The sequence below is a fragment of the Mobula birostris genome, chromosome X, assembly GCF_030028105.1.
Source record: "Mobula birostris isolate sMobBir1 chromosome X, sMobBir1.hap1, whole genome shotgun sequence".
Classification (NCBI taxonomy): Eukaryota; Metazoa; Chordata; class Chondrichthyes; order Myliobatiformes; family Myliobatidae; genus Mobula; species Mobula birostris.
Genome location: NC_092402.1, coordinates 64,839,558 through 64,860,666, shown reverse-complemented (window position 1 = coordinate 64,860,666; position 21,109 = coordinate 64,839,558). Strand labels below are relative to the sequence as shown.

The 21,109-nt window shown below is 41.4% G+C and overlaps 1 protein-coding gene across 1 annotated transcript; it reads right to left on the bottom strand.

The window, feature by feature from the left end:
* Window positions 1-1,759: 1,759 nt before the first annotated feature.
* LOC140191941 (keratin, type II cytoskeletal 8-like) lies at window positions 1,760-20,862 on the bottom strand. The gene is made up of 9 exons (XM_072249842.1): window positions 20,512-20,862; window positions 19,544-19,752; window positions 13,982-14,042; window positions 13,804-13,899; window positions 11,525-11,689; window positions 10,630-10,755; window positions 7,760-7,980; window positions 4,263-4,318; window positions 1,760-2,413 (listed from the first exon to the last, which is right to left on the bottom strand). Exons 1-9 carry the CDS (start codon window positions 20,767-20,769, stop codon window positions 2,262-2,264), a joined length of 1,344 nt encoding a protein of 447 aa, XP_072105943.1. The 5' UTR covers window positions 20,770-20,862; the 3' UTR covers window positions 1,760-2,261.
* Between the last annotated feature and the right edge of the window lie 247 nt (window positions 20,863-21,109).

Here is a 21,109-nt window from a genome sequence, read left to right as displayed (position 1 = left end):
TGGCCTGAATGGTGGGGGTCCATGGTGATGGACACTACTGCTACTAGGCACAAAAGCCAATGGTTCTTCTTTGACTTTTAAGCTCTCCTTTCATTCTCAAAACAAATATCGACAACACAAAACCTCTTCAGTTCATTTGGGCAACAAATGTATAGTATATTGGCTTCAGAAAAGGATACAATTGCAAATTTCCTGAATTCATAAAGTTTTTGGCTCTGCTGAGCTATGTATGAATTTCTTTGATATAGAATCATAGAAATTTATGGCACATTTGACCCATTATGTCCATGTAAGTCATTTTTTTTCTTTTTGCATTTGCATGGTTTGATGTCTTTTGCATATTGGTTGTTTGTCCATCTTGTTAGGTGCAGTTTTTCATTGATTCTATTGTGTTTCTTTGTATTTACTCTGAATGTCTGCAAGAAAATGGATCTCAGGGTTATATATGGTGACATACAGTGCGTGTATCTTGATAATAAATTTGAACTTGGAGGTTTGAAGTTTTCTGATGACCCTGCCATAGTTGGATGCATCAGCAAGGGAGAGGAGGCTGAGTACAGGGCTACAGTGGGAAACTTTGTCACATGGTGTGAGCAGAATTATCTGCAGCTTAATGTGAGAAAGACTAAGGAGCTGGTGGTAGACCTGAGGAGAGCTAAGGTACCAGTGACCCCCGTTTCTATCCAGGGGGTCAGTGTGGACATGGTGGAGGATTACAAATACCTGGGGATACGAATTGACAATAAACTGGACTGGTCAAAGAACACTGAGGCTGTCTACAAGAAGGGTCAGAGCCATCTCTATTTCCTGAGGAGACTGAGGTCCTTTAACATCTGCCTGACGAGGCTGAGGATGTTCTACGAGTCTGTGGTGGCCAGTGCGATCATGTTTTTTTGTTGTGTGCTGGGGCAACAGGCTGAGGGTAGCAGACACCAACAGAATCAACAAACTCATTCCTAAGGCCAGAGATGTTGTGGGGATGGAACTGGACTCTCTGACGGTGGTGTCTGAAAAGAGGATGCTGTCCAAGTTGCATGCCATCTTGGACAATGTCTCCCATCCACTACATAATGTACTGGGTGGGCACAGGAGTACATTCAGCCAGAGACTCATTCCACCGAGATGCAACACTGAGCGTCATAGGAAGTCATTCCTGCCTGTGGCCATCAAACTTTACAACTCCTCCCTTGGAGGGTCAGACACCCTGAGCCAATAGGCTGGTCCTGGACTTATTTCCTGGCATAATTTACATATTACTATTTAACTATTTATGGTTTTATTACTATTTAATTATTTATGGTGCAACTGTAACAAAAACCAATTTCCCCCAGGATCAGTAAAGTATGACTATGACTATGACTATATGTCAGAAAAAAGCTCACAGCTTATTTTTTCTAATTGTGTTTTTTTTTACTTGTATAACCTTTTTTGTAATATATCTTCTCCATGCACCCTTAACATTTTTTTGTAATTTGCAGTAATTTTATGTCTTTGCATTATGCTACCGTCAGAAAACAACAAATTTCACATCATATAAGTAAGTCATGAAAATTGTGATTCTGAATTTTCTTAAGAATGTTGCGTTTCTAGTCCTGTGTGCTCCTGATACTGCTACAAGTGAGTTTTTCATTGCACCTGTGCACACATGTACTTGTGCGTAGGACAATATATTTGACTTTGATGTTCTACAATAACTAGTGGTCCGAGTGAGTGCATCACGCACTTTTCTTGTGTACATTTGTGATGCATTCAACAGAAGTTTGTCATTGGAATGAAGTTTATTATACGAAGGCAAAGTTGCAAGTTAATATAACATGAAGCATCAGTGTTTACATTTAATTGACACTCAGAAGCAATCTTAAGAATTTCGATCAAAGAATAGCCCAGTGAAAGTATAATTATCTTTTCATTCTTCCCTTGATACAATCACTGTAAGTTTTTTACGATTTAATATTCTATTCAGAGAATTTGATGGTCAATTATTTCGGAACATTTTAATTTTTCTGATTCTGACAAAGATTATTAATATCCAGTATTACCATAAAGCCCTGAAGGATGAAATGGCATGAGGAAAAATGGCAATGGAATTGATTTAACAATTTTAGCCCAGGAAGATACTAACCACATGTGTAACTCACACTAATGAAATGGAGAGAAGAATGAGTTGTCTTGATTATTATAATTAAAAGGAAGTTTCTTTATGTGTGTTGTTACTTCTTATTTGGTACATTGTGTTTAAAACTGGTCACCATTTGCTGTTTTCAATTTGTTTTTCTTTCAACTGCCTGAACTGTTTTCACCATGACTGCTTTCCTTCCAGTTGAGCCACTGGAGAAATTTTGCATATTCCCTGCGACTTCCTGGTGCTCAGTTGAATAACTTCTGGAATATGATGAACTGGAACTTCCAAAGTCTAGAGGAAATGAAGTAGAAAAGGTTAATTCATGAATGTTCACAGAGAAATCAAAAGCTATTATAGCTTTATTTTTGTGTAATTTCTCTTCTGCCTCATGTAACTGCATTCCCTTTTCACTTTCTTGGCCTGGTCTGACACTTACAAGATAGCCTCCCAGACTCTCAGCCATGTCCCTGGTGGTTAGACACCAGGGGCCACTGAGGGTTTAGAGACACACAGCATAACCCAGGCCCTTTGGCCCAACCCATTCAGGCTGACCAAGTGTATACTTGAGCTGATCCCGTTTCTCCACATTTGGCCCATACTCCTCTGGAGTTTACTGTCTGTTTTTTAAACATTGTAATTTTCTCCACCTCTCTCACTTCCTCTGGCAGCTCCTTCCATACACCCACCACCTGTGTGGAAAAGGTCACCCTTTGGATCCCTTTTAACTCATTACCCTCACCTTAAACCTCTGTCCTTGAATTTTAGACTCCCTTACTTTGGGATAAAGGCTATGACCATTCACCTTATCTATGCTCTTTGTGATTTTATGAAACTCTGAAAGGTCACCCCTTGGCCTTCTATGCTACAGGGAATAAAGTTACAACTTAGAAGAACATTAAGAACATAAGAAATAGGAGCAGGAGTAGACCATCTGGCCCGTTAAGCCTGCTCTGCCATTCAATAAGATCATGGCTGATCTGGCCATGGACTCATCTCCACATACCTGCCTTTCCCCCATATCCCTTAGTTCCCCTACTATGCAGAAATCTATCCAACCTTGTCTTAAATATACTTACTGAGGTAGCCTCCACTGCTTCATCGGGCAGAGAATTCCACAGATTCACCACTCTCTGGAAAAACAGTTCATCCTCATCTCCGTCCTAAATCTACTCCCCTGAATCTTGAGACTATGTCCCCTAGTTTTAGTCTCACCTACCAATGGAGACAACTTTCCTACCTCTATCTTATCTATCCTTTTCATAATTTCATATGTTTCTGTAAGATCTCCTCTCATTCTAAATTCCAGCAAGTACAGTCCCAGGTGACTCAATCTCTCCTCATAGTCTAACCCCCTCATCTCTGTAATCAACCTGGTGAACCTCCTCTGCACCACCTCCAAAGCCAGTATATCCTTCCTCAATAGACAAGAGCTCAAGAGCCAATAGACTGGTCCTGGACTTATTTTCCATCTGGCATAGTTTGCATTTTGGTGTTTGATTGTTGAGGTTTTTTATATTGCTATATTTATGCTCTATTCTTGGTTGGTGCGGCTGTAGCAAAACCAAATTTCCCTCAGGATTAATAAAGTATATCTATCTATCTATCTATCTATCAAGTAAGGAGACCAGAACTGCATGCAGTACTCCAGGTGCAGCCTCACCAGTACCCTGTACAGTTGCAGTGTAACCTCCCTGCGCTTAAATTAAAGCCCTCTAGCAATGAAGGTCGATATTCCATTTGCCTTCTTGATAGCCTGCTGCACCTGCAAACCAACCTTCTGTGATTCATGCACAAGCGCTGCCAAGTCCTTCTGCACAGCAGCATGCTGCAATCTTTTACCATTGAAATAATTATCCAGTCTCACCTTATAAATCAAGCTCTCCAGTTCAGTTAACACCTTTATGAATGTTTTTTGCATCGTTTCCAGCTTAATGACATCCTTTCTGTACCCAGAGAACCACCAAGCATGATGAAAAAGAGCTCAGGAGGGGCAAATGTGTGTTGTTTCTTTACCTTGCCACCGCCAAGTCTTGGGGACAATGAGTTCATGACGCTGAATGAGTTCTTCCTTATGGCTCAATCCTATGTTGGGTTTGGCTTGAGTATGAGCTGAATTTTACTACAAAGCAGAACAACTTACCTGATACCATTGGTGTGGTGTTAAGATGAAGAATTGCCTTTGGTTTCTGACCAATCCTGTAAACAAAAGTTTATGATGTAAGTAGAGCTTGAAAAACACTGTACAATGTTTAAGAAGCAACATAGTCTCAAAGAATACCCACAACCAAAATTAATGTTCTGAACTTCAGCTCTACAAATATCTGCTTTGCAAACCCTACTTTCACATTTCTACTGTTATTCTCAATGTATCCTATTAACTCATCGGGTTTAAATAACATGCTTGAAGTCTGTTTGGCAAGGAGAATCTTTGACAAGAAGTAGTAATTTCTCTGAACTCCAGTCTACTGGTTCAGAAGAGTAGAATACAAAATCACAAGGAGCATAAAAAAGAGCGGGCAACACAGCTCCTCCTGTCTGCTCGGTTATTCAAGAAGATCATCCTCTACTCAACTCGTCACCCTATGCCATTCCTGTATCCCTTAAGAATCCAAACATCTGTCAATCACAGCAAATGGACAGCCATCATTTTCTGAAATAATTTACAAAACAGCTCCATAAAGTATCAGAATTTACATTATTAAAAGGCATCGATTTTGCCATTTCACTGACCATGAAACTATCGCATTCATTGTGTTACCCAAGGAAAATAACTACAATTTCTAGACTCCTCATTCACACTAAAATGCAGAAATTTAGAAGTTAGAAAAATAGAAACATAGAAAGTCTACAGCACGATACAGGCTCTTCGGCCCAAAGGGTTACCCATAGCCCTCTATTTTTCTGAGCTCTATGTACCTGTCCAGGAGTCTCTTAAAAGACCCTATCGTATCCGCCTCCACCACCGTCACCGGCAGCCCATTCCACACACTCACCACTCTCCGTGTAAAAAACTTACCCCTGACATCTCCTCTGTACCTACTTCCAAGCACCTTAAAACTGTGCCCTCTCATGTTAGCCATTTCAGCCCTGGGAAAAAGCCTCTGACTAACCACACGATCAATGCCTCTCATCATCTTGTACACCTCTATCAGGTCACCTCTCATCCTCCATCACTCCAACGAATAAAGGCCGAGTTCACTCAACCTATTCTCATAAGGCATGCTCCCCAATCCAGACAATATCCTTGTAAATCTCCTCTGCACCCTTTCAATGGTTTCCATGTCCTTCCTGTAGTGAGGCGACCAGAATTGAGCACAGTACTCCAAGTGGGGTCTGACCAGGGTCCTATATAGCTGCAACATTACTTCCCGGCTCCTAAACTCAGTCCTACAATTGATGAAGACCAATGCACCGTATGCTTTCTTAACCACAGAGTCAACCTGCACAGCAGCTTTTAGTGTCCTATGGACTCGGACTCCAAGATCCCTCTGATTCTACAAACTGCCAAGAGTCTCACCATTAATACTATATTCTGCCATCATACTTAACCTACCAAAATGAACCACCTCACAGTTATCTGGGTTGAACTCCATCTGCCACCACTCAGCCCAGTTTTGCATCCTATCAATGTCCCACTGTGACCTCTGACAGCCCTCCACACTATCCACAACACCCCCAACCTTTGTGTCATCAGCAAATTTACTAACCCATCCCTCCACTTCCTCATCCAGGTCATTTATAATAATCATGAAGAATAGGGGTCCCAGAATAGATCCCTGAGGCACACCACTGGTGGCCAACCTCCATGCAGAATATGAACCGTCTACAACCACTCTTTGTCTTCTGTGGGAAAGCCAGTTCTGGATCCACAAAGCAATGTCCCCTTGGATCCCATGCCTCCTTACTTTCTCAATAAGCCTTGCATGGGGTACATTGTCAAATACCTTGCCGCAATCCATATACACTACATCTACTGCTCTTCCTTCTGTTGCTGCCAGTGATTCCTGCTTTTTTCCACAGAGGCCACTATTTTCCAAATGTCATTTTCAGATTAAAATGATTAAAACAGTTGTAACAAAAGCATGAAAATCTTATATCTTGTTGAATGAAATACAAATGAGTTTTTGATGGCACAGAAGTCCATAATTACTGTTTAATGACCTACCTGGTAATTAAATTTAATTATAACTATTTGTGTGGATGATCATTCCATAAGACCAACTAACCCATCACACCTACTCTGTCATTCCATCATGGCTGATTTATTTTCCCTCTCAACCTCATTCTCCTGCCTTCTCCCCATAACCTTTGCACCCCTGCTAATTAAGAACCTATCACCCTCTGCTTTAAATATACCCAATGACATGGCCTCCACAACCATCTGTGGCAACGAATTCCACAGACTCAGCACCATCTGACTAAAGCAATTCCTCCTTATCTCTGTTCTAAAAGGACATTCTTACAATCCAAGGTTGTGCCCTTTGGTCATAGACCTAACCACTATTGGAAACATCCTCTCCACGTCCACTCTGTCTAGGCCTTTCGATATTCAGATGGTTTCAATGAGATCACCCCTCACTCTTCTAAACTCTAGTGAATACAGGCCTACAGCCATCAAGTGCTCCTCATACATTAACCCTTTCGTTCCCAGGATAATTTTCGTAAACCTCCCCTGGACCTTCTCCAATGCCAGCACATTCTTTCTTCGAAATGATGCCCAAAACAGCTCACAATATTTCAAATGTGGTCTTCCCAATGCCTTAAAAAGCCTCAACATTATATCTTTCCCTTTATATTCTAGTCCTCTCAAAATGAACACCAACATTACATTTGCCTTCCGTACTACCAACTCAATCTGCAAGTTAACATTTAGGGAATTCTGCACTGGTACTTACAAGTCCCTTTGCACCTCTGATTTATGAATTCGCTCCCCATTTAGAAAATAGTCTATGCCTTTATTCCTTCTACCAAAGTGCATGACCAGACACTTCCCTACACTATATTCCATCTGCCACTTTGCCAATTTTACTAGTCTCTTCAATCCTTATGCAGACTCCCTGCTTTCTCAACACTACCTGTTCCTCCACCTATCTTGTGCCTCAGTTACTTCAAAATTCTACCTTCTTAAAAAATAATTAAATATGATTTGTATTAAAACCAATAACAGCTCCTTTTCTTCTATCTTATGTATCTGTTCAAATCTTTATTTTATGCATGTAAAACATTTACAATGTGAGTTTACGAATTGTTTCATTTTTACCTCCTGACTTGTTACCCACAAGAATTTTTAAATGATTTCAACTGTTCTCCAACTTAACAACACTACTGCATCCAGGCATTTCAGCACTATGATACTTCTCTGCAGCTATCAATAGGAAAGTGGAAATTCCTTGCCATAGATATTGCTGCTGTCTGTCTTTCTGGGCAACTTCCTTTGTGAGTCAGTTGTCTATGTATAAAGGCAAGGCATTTTGTCTTTGTACTGCATTAAACTAAATCATAAATATATTATTTATAAACACACTGTGTTGGTTATATAGTTTCTAACAAGGAAGCAATTTCAACAAGCTTTCTTATTGTTAGTCAACAAGGTTTTGCAGAACCACACCCCTCCCACTGAATATAAATATCTTGTACCTGGTCTCCTCTCCCTCCAGCATTTTCCTGTAGGTTTGAATTTCAAAATCCAGAGCAATTTTGACGTTCATTAGTTCCTGGTATTCATGCATTTTCTTGGCTGCTTCCTGCTTGGCCTTGAATATTTCATTATCTTTTTCAGAAATCTTAGCCTTGACGCTTCTCAAACTTAGCTCTCCTCGTTCTTCGGCTTCAGCGATTGCTGTTTCTAATGCAACCCGCTAAATAGATTTTTGTTTTAAAATGCAAATGTTAGAAAAAATGTTCTTGATCATAAAATGTTTAGCTTGTTGGCCAAAAAGGCAAAGTATATCATGTTTTAATAAACCTTTTGAATTAAAATAAATCCCCACACTTCCCCACCAGCTCAAAGGGTCAATGGACCAAATAGGATATTACTGTTTGAAACGGAATGTGAAGGTTTAAATGTCTGATCCCTCATTGTTATTGAAATGCTTCATATAAACTGTCGGTGGTGGAAGCTGACCACTGCTCTCAAAATTCTTCACCAAGGACTGAATATAAGGTGTTGTTTCTCCAACCTGAGTGTGGCCTCATTGCAGCAGTAGAGGAGGCCATGGACTGACATGTCAGAATGGGAATGGGAAGTAGAATGGTTACCAGGAGATCCTGCTTTTTCTGGTGGACAGAGGGTAGGTGCAATGTTTGGCTAGTGGTAAGGGCAGGATGAGCCTGATCTCTCGGGGTCCATGATCTGGCCCTTCAATAAATATGACATATGATCTCTTTGTGCACAAAAGGTTGCAGTTAGTTGACCATCGGAGTTACCATGGAAACTGTTTGACTGCTAGTCACTATCTCTGTTTAGTACTGAAGTTGTCAGCTTCCATGCTTAGACCAGTAAGGAATCAATGATGTTGAGTTGCACTGATGAGGAGAGAATGAGGCAGACCTCTCATGGGAGGGGATCCACTCCATATCCAGCACATCGTTCTCTATAGCCTCCACCATCTCCAACAGAATCCTACCACTTAGGATCACTCTCTACATGACTCTCGTCCACTTGGCCCTCCCCACTGATCTCCCTCCTGTCACTTACCCCTGCAGGCATGACACATGCTACACCTGCCCCTACACCTCCCCCTTCACCACCATTCAGGGCCCCAAACGGTCTTTGCAGGTGAGGTCACAATTCAACTGTGAGTCTGTCGCGGTCATCTTCTGTATCTGCTGCTCCTAGTGGGGCCTCCTCTGCATTGGTGAGACCAGTGCAGTTTGGAGGACTGCTTTGTTGAGCACCTTCACTCTATCCGCCACAAAAGGCAGGATCTCCTGTTGGCTAACATTTCAATTTGACTTCCCATTCTCATTCTGACATCTGCCCATGGTACCCTCTACTATCATGATGAGGTCAAACTCAAGTTCCGTCATATTCCGTCTGGGTAGCCTCCAACCTGATGGCATGAACACCTTTCTCCCCAGCTTCCAGTGATTTTGCTTCCCCTCCTTCCTTCTCTCTTTTTCCATTCCCCAGTCTAGTTAACCTCTCACCATTTCTCTTCTCATCCGCCCATCACCTCCCTCTGGATCCCCTCCTCCTTCCCCATCTTCCATGGTCCACAATCGTCTCCTATCAGATTCCTTTTTTTTCAGCCCTTCACCTTTTTTACCTATCACCTCCCAGTTTCTTACTTTCTTACCCACCTTGTCCTATCTATCACCTGCCAGCTTGTACTACGCTCCCTCCCCTCACTTTTTTATTTTAGATTCTGCTCACTTCCTTTCAAGTCCTGATGAAGGGTCTCAGCCTGAAACATCGACTGCTTATTCCCCTCCTTAGCTGGAACCTAACTTGCTGAGTTCCTCTAATACTTTGTATGTGTTGAGTCGGGGTAGAATCTGGGATTATGTATGGGCATGCTCACAGGTAGCCCAGATCAGAGCAAAGTCTACTCCAATCTCTTAAGAAATGCGTACTGAAAATATAAACTTTCCAGTGAATTGAACCTGAAGGCTCCCAGATCATAGAAATTCAATTAATTTACTAAATAGACAAATATTGGGCGGAATACTCAACTTTAAAATGAGGACTGAATTACTTCCCTGGCCAAGACTGTACCTGAAACCGATCTCAACATCCCACCATAAGTACAATCACAGAGATTCAAATTGTCCAGAATCATCCTCCAGAATTTATTATGCCAGTTGGGTTAGAGGTTGGCAACAAAATTTTTCCAGTTCTTAAGAATGTTATTAATGTGGCACCATGGGACAGATTACCTTGCCTTGCCTTACTTGGCCTCTGGGGCTTCGGTCAGTAAACTGGTCACAATGTCCTTTTAGGGCGAGGGGTCGACAAAACTGCTTTTGACACAATGTGCACCAATAGGCAGAGCTGGTTTTGAATGACTTGTGTTTGCTAAAGGCTGCACATACTATTTGATGCTACTCCCATCTGGAGTGGAGATGATTGGATAATTCCCTGTCAATCAACAATCAATCTGCTGGAGGAACAATGAATTGATCAGTGTCTATAGGCAGAATGGAATTGTCTACATTTAGGGTCAGAACTCTGCATTAGGCCAGGTGTCAGAAATGTTGACAATTCCTTTCTCTCCTGCTTCCAGGAGTTGGTCAACCCAGTGAGTTTTTCCAGTAGATTGACTGTTGCTTCAGATTCCAGCATCTGCAGTCTCTTGTGTCTCTCTGTCGAGCAAGCCTATTGACTGCACAGGCATAAGTGATTTGAGATTAATTTTATACAAATCCAGTACTATTGGTGAACAAGAAGAATGATAGACTGGTGGCAGTTCCAGAGGGTATTTACCCTGTCTGGCATTAAGAGGGAGGAAAATCAATTAGAAAAGGAGCAGAAAATGTTTGGTAGTGATCAGTGTTGATGTCATTACCTGGTTCTTAAGGGTTTCTACTTCAGTATTGATTTTTGTGATTCTCCTGACCGTGTCTGTAATGTCACTCTTGAGGACACGCAGTTCATCATCATATTTCCCAGCAGACTGGGAGAGTTGATTGTACTGAAATGGAAGCAATATCAGAGAAGGGAAAATTGTGAGACAAGAGGGAATCAGACGGTTGATTTGATCTGTCAGTTATGGAGCTGCAATCAACAGCAACTACCAAATTAATGAAGGAGTGGAGCAGGAGCATAGGAATGCCACCTCCTCCATGTACACCTGCCAATCACGCACATTCCTAACTAGGAATTTCATTACTGCTCCTTCATGGTCCCTGCATCAAAAGCCTAACATCCCTCATACAACAGAACTCCTGAGGAGGAGGTACCATCCTCACAAGGACTGCAGCAATGTAAAGATTTTTTTTCTCACCACCTTCTCAGGAGGCAATTAGAAATAAATACTATACAATAGCCTTATCAATAGTGTCCACATCTTTAGAATGAACCCACTGGAAAATAAAATAAAATAAGCGCAATAATTGAGGAGGTTAAGGCCAATCTCATGAGAGGTAACATCACAAAGATCTTTGGATATCAGTTATCCAAAATTGGAGTTAAGAAAAGGTTGGAGATTATGCTTGGAAAATCATCTCCAATAACTTCATACCAGATGTATTTAGCTATTTTTCTTTGCAAATTTTAAGCTCATTTTATAAACATCCCAATGCAGTGGAACAGAACATTTTCCAGCTAGGGGCCCATAATGCATCCCTTTCTTTCCTTATAAACTGCATTTATTTGTGAATGATGGGCTAACCTCCCAAGACTATATAAATTCACCTGCTTCCCAATTAACTTCTTAAATTACAAGAGATGTATTTCTTTACCTTGGATTTGTACACAGCCTGAACCTCGTTACGACCCTTAGATGCCAACAGTTCGTATTGCTCCTTCATGTTAGCAACAAGTTCCTGAAGGTCCAGCTCACGGTAGTTATTAAGTTCAACAGTGACAGCAACATCCTTGATTTGTGAATGCAGTTCGTGGATTTCCTTAGGTATCATTGAAAGAAAAATAAATTCATTAGGGACTTGAAAATAAACAAAATAACTATAATGCCTGGTCGCTGTGGCCAACATGTATCTAAGTAGACGGGCCTTTACATTTAATTGGACTGATCTCATTATTTATTTATTTGGGTCAATGTTTCCTCACGAGGACTATTCGCTGACCCCCTCAGTGTAAGTGCTAACCTTTCAATATTAGATTAATTCTGAAGAGGCCTTCTGTACCAAAAGAAAGCTAGGTGAATCTCATTCCTAGGACACATGGGATGACCTCTTACTTGAGCTAGCACCAAGCTGAAAATCCCCTCAGGAACGAAAACAGAAAAAAGTGGAAAATTATGGGAGATTGAGAATCCAGATCCATTTCATGAAAGGAAGCAATGTGCAAGAGAAAAATAGACTGTGCCATGTAAAGAAGGCCTCAGTGAAAGTATTTGGAAAGTATTTGAAAACTGAAGCAAATGTTTTTGATTAGTTATTGAGAATTTCCATAAATCTTCATTTTCCGTAACAGGTACAATTAAGTAAATAAACACAAACAAGGGCTGTTTTTAAATTACAGTTAAAAACCAAGTTAAGTCCTGTTTTGTTCAATCTGCATGCGTGCAATGCACCAAATGGAGTCAAGGGATATGGGGAGAAGGCAGGCAACACACATCAAAGTTGCTGGTGAACGCAGCAGGCCAGGCAGCATCTCTAGGAAGAGGTGCAGTCGACGTTTCAGGCCGAGACCCTTCGTCAAGACTAACTGAAGGAAGAGTTAGTAAGAGGTTTGAAAGTGGGAGGGGGAGGGGGAGATCCAAATGATAGGAGAAGACAGGAGGGGGAGGGATGGAGCCAAGAGCTGGACAGGTGATAGGCAAAAAGGATATGAGAGGATCATGGGACAGGAGGTCCGGGGAGAAAGACAAGGGGGGGGGACCCAGAGGATGGGCAAGGGGTATATTCAGAGGGACAGTGGGAGAAAAAGGAGAGAGAGAGAAAGAATGTGTGTATAAAAATAAGTAACAGATGGGGTACGAGGGGGAGGTGGGGCATTAGCGGAAGTTAGAGAAGTCAATGTTCATGCCATCAGGTTGGAGGCTACCCAGATGGAATATAAGGTGTTGTTCCTCCAACCTGAGTGTGGCTTCATCTTTACAGTAGAGGAGGCCGTGGATAGACATGTCAGAATGGGAATGGGATGTGGAATTAAAATGTGTGGCCACTGGGAGATCCTGCTTTCTCTGGCGGACAGAGCGTAGGTGTTCAGCAAAACGATCTCCCAGTCTGCGTTGGGTCTCGCCAATATATAGAAGGCAACATCGGGAGCACCGGACACAGTATATCACCCCAGCCGACTCACAGGTAAAATGTCGCCTCACCTGGAAGGACTGTTTGGGGCCCTGAATGGTGGTAAGGGAGGAAGTGTAAGGGCACGTGTAGCACTTGTTCCGCTTACACGGTTACACGGGAGAAGGCAGGAATGGGATGATTGTGGATGATCAGCCATGATCACAGTGAGTGGTGGCACTGGCTTGAAGGGCCGAATGGCCTACTCGTGCACCTATTGTGTATTGTCCTGTGTTAAGAGTAAGTAGTCACACGGCAGCAACCTTCCTGCGAATTTTTACAATAAAATAGCTTCACAAACATTCCTGCATCTTGTTTTCTACCCACTTGATAATGTCATAAATCCCTTGAAAGAAATATGGTTTCAGTTATTGCACTCTGCGTTTTTCGTGTGGCAACTGCACAGACTGTGGCATTCTAGGAATTTCACATTGAGCTGTTATTGGTAATTCTGTACATAATCACAATGATTGATCTTAGGAGAAAATATCTCAGCCTAGGTTTATAAAAGAAGCATTGACAAAGATACTCAAAGTTACACCAGGTAATTTTATATTAGATTTTCATCATTTTATGATGTTAGAAATCATATTTTGAATGTTGTCTACTATAGTTGGTAAGAAAAGCTGGATGAAATGTCTTCGGAGTAACCATTATTAGTGATTTGACAAAAAAAAGCCTATATATGTTTGAATAACTGTTATTATATTGTTATATTATCACTATTTTATTGTTATATAATGCCAGTAAAAACTCTATAATGTTACCTCTTCATAGACCTGTTTCAGGAAGTCGAGCTCACTGATAAGTCCATCGAGTGAATCCGCAAGCTGATGTTTTGTCAGATATGAATCATCGACCCTCTGAACAAGGACATATTCAATTTTAGCACAGGAGTGTAAAGATTATTTTTCATTGTATGAAAACAATCATTGAAGAACATACCTTCTTCAAAGTGACAAAATCATTCTCCATCCCTGCACGATTATTCATCTCATCTTCATACCTTTTATAAAAGTAAAAGGAATTTTATTTCCCGGAAAATGTGCTAACATCAATCCTACAATAACATGTATTTGAGACACACTCTCTTACAAGTTTCTGCCTTGCCATGGGAACTTGAGCTACCACGATTCATTAGTGTGAGATAGAAGAAAGGATAGCTTGGGATATACATGACTTCAATTTTTATGATAGCAAAATGCGACATATCTTTAGAATGTTTCAGTGAGAAAGTTAATAATATCCTAAAGCAGTATTAATCCATTGCCTGTTTCTTCGTTACAGAAGAACAAACAGGGCTATGGGAATGCCAAAAGCAGCCCAAGGTCTGTACAATAGACAACAAAAGGAACCCAAACAATCAGATTACCCTCTTATGAACTAGGATATTAGTTTTGATAGCAGTGGCTACTGTGCTTTACCCTTTGGTATGTGGGAAGTAGGATAATTGGGGCTGTTATTGTGCATATGCTGGAGAATAGTTTGCAGGGGTGTAAATAAATGAACGGAGGTCGCAGGGATGCTCTGTGAACCACATAGACTTAATGTGCTGAATTGTCTCCTTCTATGCTATGAAGAAATACACTCGTTGGCCATTTTATTTGTTATGTCCTGTATCTAATAAAGTGGCCACTGAGTGTAAGTTTGTAGGCTTCTGCTGCTGTAGCCCATCCACTTTGGCTCGACGTATGCTCTTTTGCACACCACTGTTATAATGCATGTTTATTTGAGTTACCGTCGCCTTCCCGTCAGCTTGAACCAGTCTGGCTGTTCTTCCCTGTCCGTTCTCATCAATAAAACATTTTCACCCACAGAACTGCTCCGCACTGGATGTTTTCCAGTTTTTTTGCACCATTCTCTGTAAACTCTAGGGACTGCTCTATTTGAAAATCCTAAGAGATCAGCAGTGTCTGAGATAGTCAAACCACCCCGTCTTGTACCAACAAGAATTCCACGGTCAAAGTCACTTAGATCGCATTTCTTCCCCATTTCCGATGTTTGGTCTGAGCAGCAAATGAATCTTTGACCATGTCTGCATGCTTTTATGCATTGAATTACTGCTGCATGATTGGCTGATTAGATGTTTGCATTAAAGGGCAGGTGTACAGGTGTAATCGAGTGTATATAAATGTAAACCACAGATCTTAAAAATGTGCGAATATATGAGGAAAGCAAGACCTTTTTGGAGCCCTAGTCAAGACAATTTAGAGTCAGAGATGACATAAATGTTATTAAACTATCAAGCATTTGCAGAAGGCTGATGTAGCATTAGCTGTTTGACTGGTTTCTCATTGCCAACTTATAATATCGAAACGGAAAGAAGATGGATTCTGGGGGCTTGAAATGTCGACTATGTACTCTTTTCCATAGATGTTGCCTGGCTTGCTCAGTTCCTCTAGCATTTTGAATGTGTTGCTCTGGATTTCCAGCATCTGCAGATTTTCTTGTGCCTGAGGTTTCATATTCACTGGTGGGTATTATCCTGTAACATTCCTTTAAAACTGATTCAATTTAACATCCTATCTAAAAGGCATCCCATTAAAAGTGAAGCAAGACCTCAGGTTAGATATGCTGAAACTCCCAGTGTGATGTTTAAATCCATGAGTCAAAGGCAAGAAATGCCCTCAACTAGGCCTCAGTGAAGAGTACCTACATTAAATTATTATTTCCTTTGTAGATCAGACAATTGGGAATGAGAAAAAGGCAAATGGTATGCTGGCATTTATAGCGAGAGGATTCGAGTACAGGAGCAGGGAGGTACTACTGCAGTTGTACAAGGCCTTGGTGAGACCACACCTGGAGTATTGTGTGTAGTTTTGGTCCCCTAATCTGAGGAAAGACATCCTTGCCATAGAGGGAGTACAAAGAAGGTTCACCAGATTGATTCCTGGGATGGCAGGACTTTCATATGATGAAAGACTGGATCGACTAGGCTTATACTCTCTGGAATTTAGAAAATTGAGGGAGGATCTTATTGAAACGTATAAAATCCTAAAGGGATTGGACAGGCTAGATGCAGGAAGATTGTTCCCGATGCTGGGGAAGTCCAGAACGAGGGGTCACAGTTTGAGGATAAAGGGGAAGCCTTTTAGGACGGAGATGAGGAAAAACTTCTTCACACAGAGAGTGGTGAATCTGTGGAATTCTCTGCCACAGGAAACAGTTGAGGCCAGTTCATTGGCTGTATTTAAGAGGGAGTTAGATATGGCCCTTGTGGCTAAAGGGATCAGGGGGTATGGAGGGAAGGCAGGTACAGGGTTCTGAGTTGGATGATCAGCCATGATCCTACTGAATGGTGGTGCAGGCTCGAAGGGCTGAATGGCCTACTCCTGCACCTATTTTCTATGTTTCTATGTTTCGATGTTAATATATTGGGAAACACATAAAAAAATTCTCTTTAAACTAGTAAAAACTATTTTCATAAAAGCTTCTCTCTCTGGCTATCCATCCCATAGGATGATGATGGTTCCTTTCAGTCAGTTAGTGGGGTTTATACCCCACTCCTCAGAAAGGAATAGCGTGTGCATGAATGGATTTTAGGTGAGTAGGGGGTTGCACAGGTCCAGACCCACCCTCTCGACATCCCCTCCTGGATCCAGCAGCATGGTGGGGTCCAAGACGGCTGGGGGAAGTTCTGTTGCAGTGAATGGCTAGACCAAGATTCGATGCAAGGGATGCCCTTTCCGAGCTTCACGGCACGTGTTTGCTAGATGGCCGTTGACCCTACGAGAGGGTTCATCCGCCCTTTAACGGGTCTTGTTTGTCGTCCTGCAGGGTGTCTAGCCACACCCCTCACCAGGCAAGCCTGGCGGGGGAGCCGGTTTAGTCGCCGACCACCCGACCGTGCGACAGGTAGTACTGGGTTACATGGTACCAGTAACACTCAGACGAGTGATCTACACCATTTTACATACCTGCATGTGTGCTAACATGGAGGAGCTTTTAATATGCTTCTTTAACAGCTATTACCAATGCTCTAGTCATCAGTTAAGGGGGTTCTGGGCATATCAGCTTATTGTGCAAGAGCCCTGAGAACACAATATCTGTAATGTTTTCTCCAACTAGCCTGCATTGTACATTATGCAGCAGCTCTCTCAATATTGTCCATCCCCCTATAAAGGGTCCTAGTTTAAATATAGAAACATGTGAAAAAGAACATTGAATAAAACCCGGACGTATTTAGTCTGCCAAGTGCAGTCATAAGGGAGGTGGAAAATTCACAACAGATACTTTCTTCCAGAGAACAATGGGAGCAGGGAGTGTACATACTGAAAGTATTTGTGTGTTGTGATACATCTTTTCTTGCTACACCTCACCTTCATATTCCTCCTGTATATTATGTTATTGCCCAAGCAGAAAGGATATTTTCATATTTCCCTTTAAATGAAGTGTACCTTTTCTTCCAGAAACTATTTTGTAGCCAAAATTATGTTTTAAAGAAGTAGAATAAACCATAATTTAAAATAATCTGACGCACTTTTGTGCCTGTCAGCACACTGCAGTTACTACTGCCAAATTTTTAACAGCAATTCTGAATTATATTAATAGCCCCATTTCTATCTACACACAGGAGCAAGAGTATGAATGGACGATTGGTCATTTGTTAACATGACAAGCAACAGCTTTCTAAATCTGAATTTTCCACCAGGTTGCATTAATACTGTAGCAAGTTTGAAACCAAAACTGATAACCCAGAGATGACTTCCAAACCATTGCAATAGCATATTGAGCTTACAGTATGTTGCACAGCTTGCTAAGAAGCACTTAGAAACCCCTTTCATCACAATACAAACATCAAACTGCATCTGTTGCTTAAAAAAGAGCATGCACCAACTGAGCTGAGCTGATCAGAGAGTAATGTGGGCACATCATGTTTCTGAACCTTGAACTTTATAGAAATAACACAGTTGACTACTGGACCATTGGGCTTGGGAAGGAACATAGACATCTGCAGCATATTACAGGCCCTTCAGCCCACAATGTTGTGCTGACTATGTAACCTACTCTAGAAACTGCCCAGAATATCCCTACCACATAGCCCTCTATTTTCCTAAGCTCCATGTACCTAAGAGTCTCTTAAAAGACCCTGTTGTATTGGCTTCCACCACCACTGCTGGCAGTGCATTCCACGCACCCACCACTCTCTGTGTGAAAAACTTATCCCAGACATTCCCTCTGTACCTACTTCCAAACACCTTAAAACTATGCCCCCTCATGTTAACCATTTCAACCCTGGGGAAAAAGCCTCTGGCTATCCACCTGATCAATGTCTCTCATCTTCTTCTACACCTCTATCAGGTCACCTCTCATCCTCCCTTCATCCAAGGAGAAAAGGCCAAGTTCATTCAACCTATTCTCATAGGGCATGCTCCCCAATCCAGGCAACATCCTTGTAAATCTCCTCTGCACCCTTTCTATGGTTTCCACATCCTTCCTGTAGTGAGGTGACCAGAACTGAACACAGTACTCCAAGTGGAGTCTGACCAAGGTCTTGTATAACTGTAACATTAACTCATGGCTGTTGAATTCAATCCCACGACTGATGAAGGCCAACACACCATACGCCTTCTTAACAACACTGTCAACCTGCACAGCAGCTTTGAGTGTCCTAGGACATGGACCCCAAGATCTCTCTGATCCTCCACACCCTTAACATTATATTCTGCCTTCAAATTTGACCTTCAAAAATGAACCACTTCACACTTACCTGGGTTGAACTCCATCTGCCACTTCTCAGCCCAGTTCTGCATCCTATCAATGTCCCGCTGTAACCTTTGACTCTCCTCCAGACTGTCCACAACACCCCCAACTTTGTGTCATCAGCAAACTTACTAACTCACCCTTCTACTTCTTCATCCAGGTCATTTATAAAAATCACAAAGAGGAGGGGTCCCAGAACAGATCCCTGCAGAACACCATTGGTCACCGTCCTCCATGCAGAATATGAACCATCCACAACCACACTTTGCCTTCTGTGGGCAAGCCAATTCTTGATCCACAAAGCAAGGTCTCCTTGGACCCCATGCCTGCTTACATTCTGAAGGAGCCTGGCATGGGGAACCTTATCAAATGCCTTACTGAGATGCATATACACTACATCTACTGTTCTACCTTCATCAATGTGTTTTGTTACATCCTCAAAGTATTCAATCAGGCTCATAAGGCACGACCTGCCCTTGACAAATCCATGCTGACCATCCCTAATCATATTCTGCTTCTTAAGGAGATAAGACTGTAGCTAGAGATACCTTTCAGGGAGTTGGGTGAATCAGGGGAAAACGTTAGTAAGAGGCATTTCTCTCTGTTTAAGAAAGAGTGGGAAAACAGTGAAAGTAGGTGATATGGGTAGTGAAGAGAGAAATTGGGATTGCTTATCAAAGAGCAAATACAACTACAACGGCTGGGTGACCTCTTTCAATGCTGCAAACTGTTTTGATTCCATGGTTTACATCTTTCACATAATGAGAGCAGACACTTAAAGATAACTTGATATTTGATACATACTGGATTTTGAGACCAGTCACCGTCTTGTGCATCTGGTCTAACTCACTGTCCAATCGTAACTTGTCTTGGTTAAAGGTTTCCAGCTGTTGGGTCAGGGCATTGATGTATGCCTTGTACATATCCTCAATGTTGGAACTGTAGCCTCCCTGCTGCTGCAAGAGAGACCATTTGGTCTCCAAAACTTTGTTTTGTTGCTCAAGGTAACGAACCTGGAAGGATTCAAGGGACAGGTGGGGAGAGGTGAGGGGTTGTTGGAGAATACCAAAACAATCAGAAAGCAAAGCTCTGATAACATTGGAAGAAAGAAACAATTCCACATTCCTAACGGATTCGAAGCAGTAAAATCCTTTCACCCGAAAGTAGCCATTTCTCTAAAAGAAAGTTCATTGTCGGTTTTGGCATCATTACACCTGGCTGCCTGTGTCCTTTAGGATCAATTTTAAAATACTGTTAATCGCATATAAGGCTCTGAATAAACTAGTTCCTCTGTATATTTTGGAGTGTCTATCCCCTTACATCCCCAATTGTAATCTTAGATCCACAAATACTAGCTTGCTTAATGTTCCTAGGGCCAAGCATAAAGACATATAAGAACAGGTTATGCAGCCGTTTGCTCTTATGCACCAAAAATCTCGAATACTCTACTGACTGAGGTATTGCCAGTTTAGTTCTGTGGAGTGTTTCAAAACACTTCTAAAAGCCTACTTTTTAATTGGCCTATTATAGGATTACTTAATACCTGCTGATGTTGATTACATTTATATAATTTGGAATATTTGATTACATTTTATTCTATATAATGTTTGTCTTATGATTTTTAATTTTGTCTCTGGTTTTTATGACTGCATTGATTTATTTTTACAATCTTTGAACCTGCATTTTAATGTATGAAAGGTGCTATATAAATAAAGTTAGTATTATTATTATTTTCAGCCATATTTCTGTAAAAGACTTTAATTATTTATTACCTTGGTAATGAAGCCAGCAAAACGATTGTTGAGTGTCTTAATCTGTTCTTTTTCTTCTCGGCGAATTGCTTGGATAAGCGGGTCAATATCCTGAGTGGAAGTAGTGGAAGTGCTGATGACAGTTTGGTAAGATGGGGAACTAACTCGCTCCATTGTCTTCATACTTGAAACTGTGGTCCTAGTAGATTCAGAGCTGGAAGAACGGCTGTAGCTTGCTCGGCTGCCGGTGATGTGCTCAGTCTGCTTTGTGGACTGCATTTTGGTTTTCTCTAGAGGTGCTTGTTCAGGTCAGCTCAAAGCTAAAAAGTTAAGATTTACAAGTGTGCATGGTGTTTTATAGACTGAAAACAAGTTGCATGGCACGTTTGTCAGGAAGAGCCTTTCGTTTAGAAGTGTGGAATGTAGTTCTGCCTCCAGCATACTTGAAGTCAAGGCCAAATTCTTAGTGGTCACATACCAAAGTTATAATTAAAATCAGTCACCATTCATTGCTTACCAAGAAACTATTTTCCAATCATGATAACTCAACTGATTTATTTTGCCACCCACACCAAATATTTAATGCCTTCTATTCCAACGGTTCAGTTGGATAAAGTAT

Coding starts and splice junctions, on each gene's coding strand:
- LOC140191941 (XM_072249842.1), bottom strand. CDS start 20,769: ATGCAGTCCACAAAGCAGACTGAGCACATCACCGGCAGCCGAGCAAGC. Junction 19,753..20,511: donor TTGCTGGCTTCATTACCAAG/GTAATAAATAAT, acceptor GAATCCTTCCAG/GTTCGTTACCTTGAGCAACA. Junction 14,043..19,543: donor GTGACTGGTCTCAAAATCCA/GTATGTATCAAA, acceptor CTTTTATAAAAG/GTATGAAGATGAGATGAATA.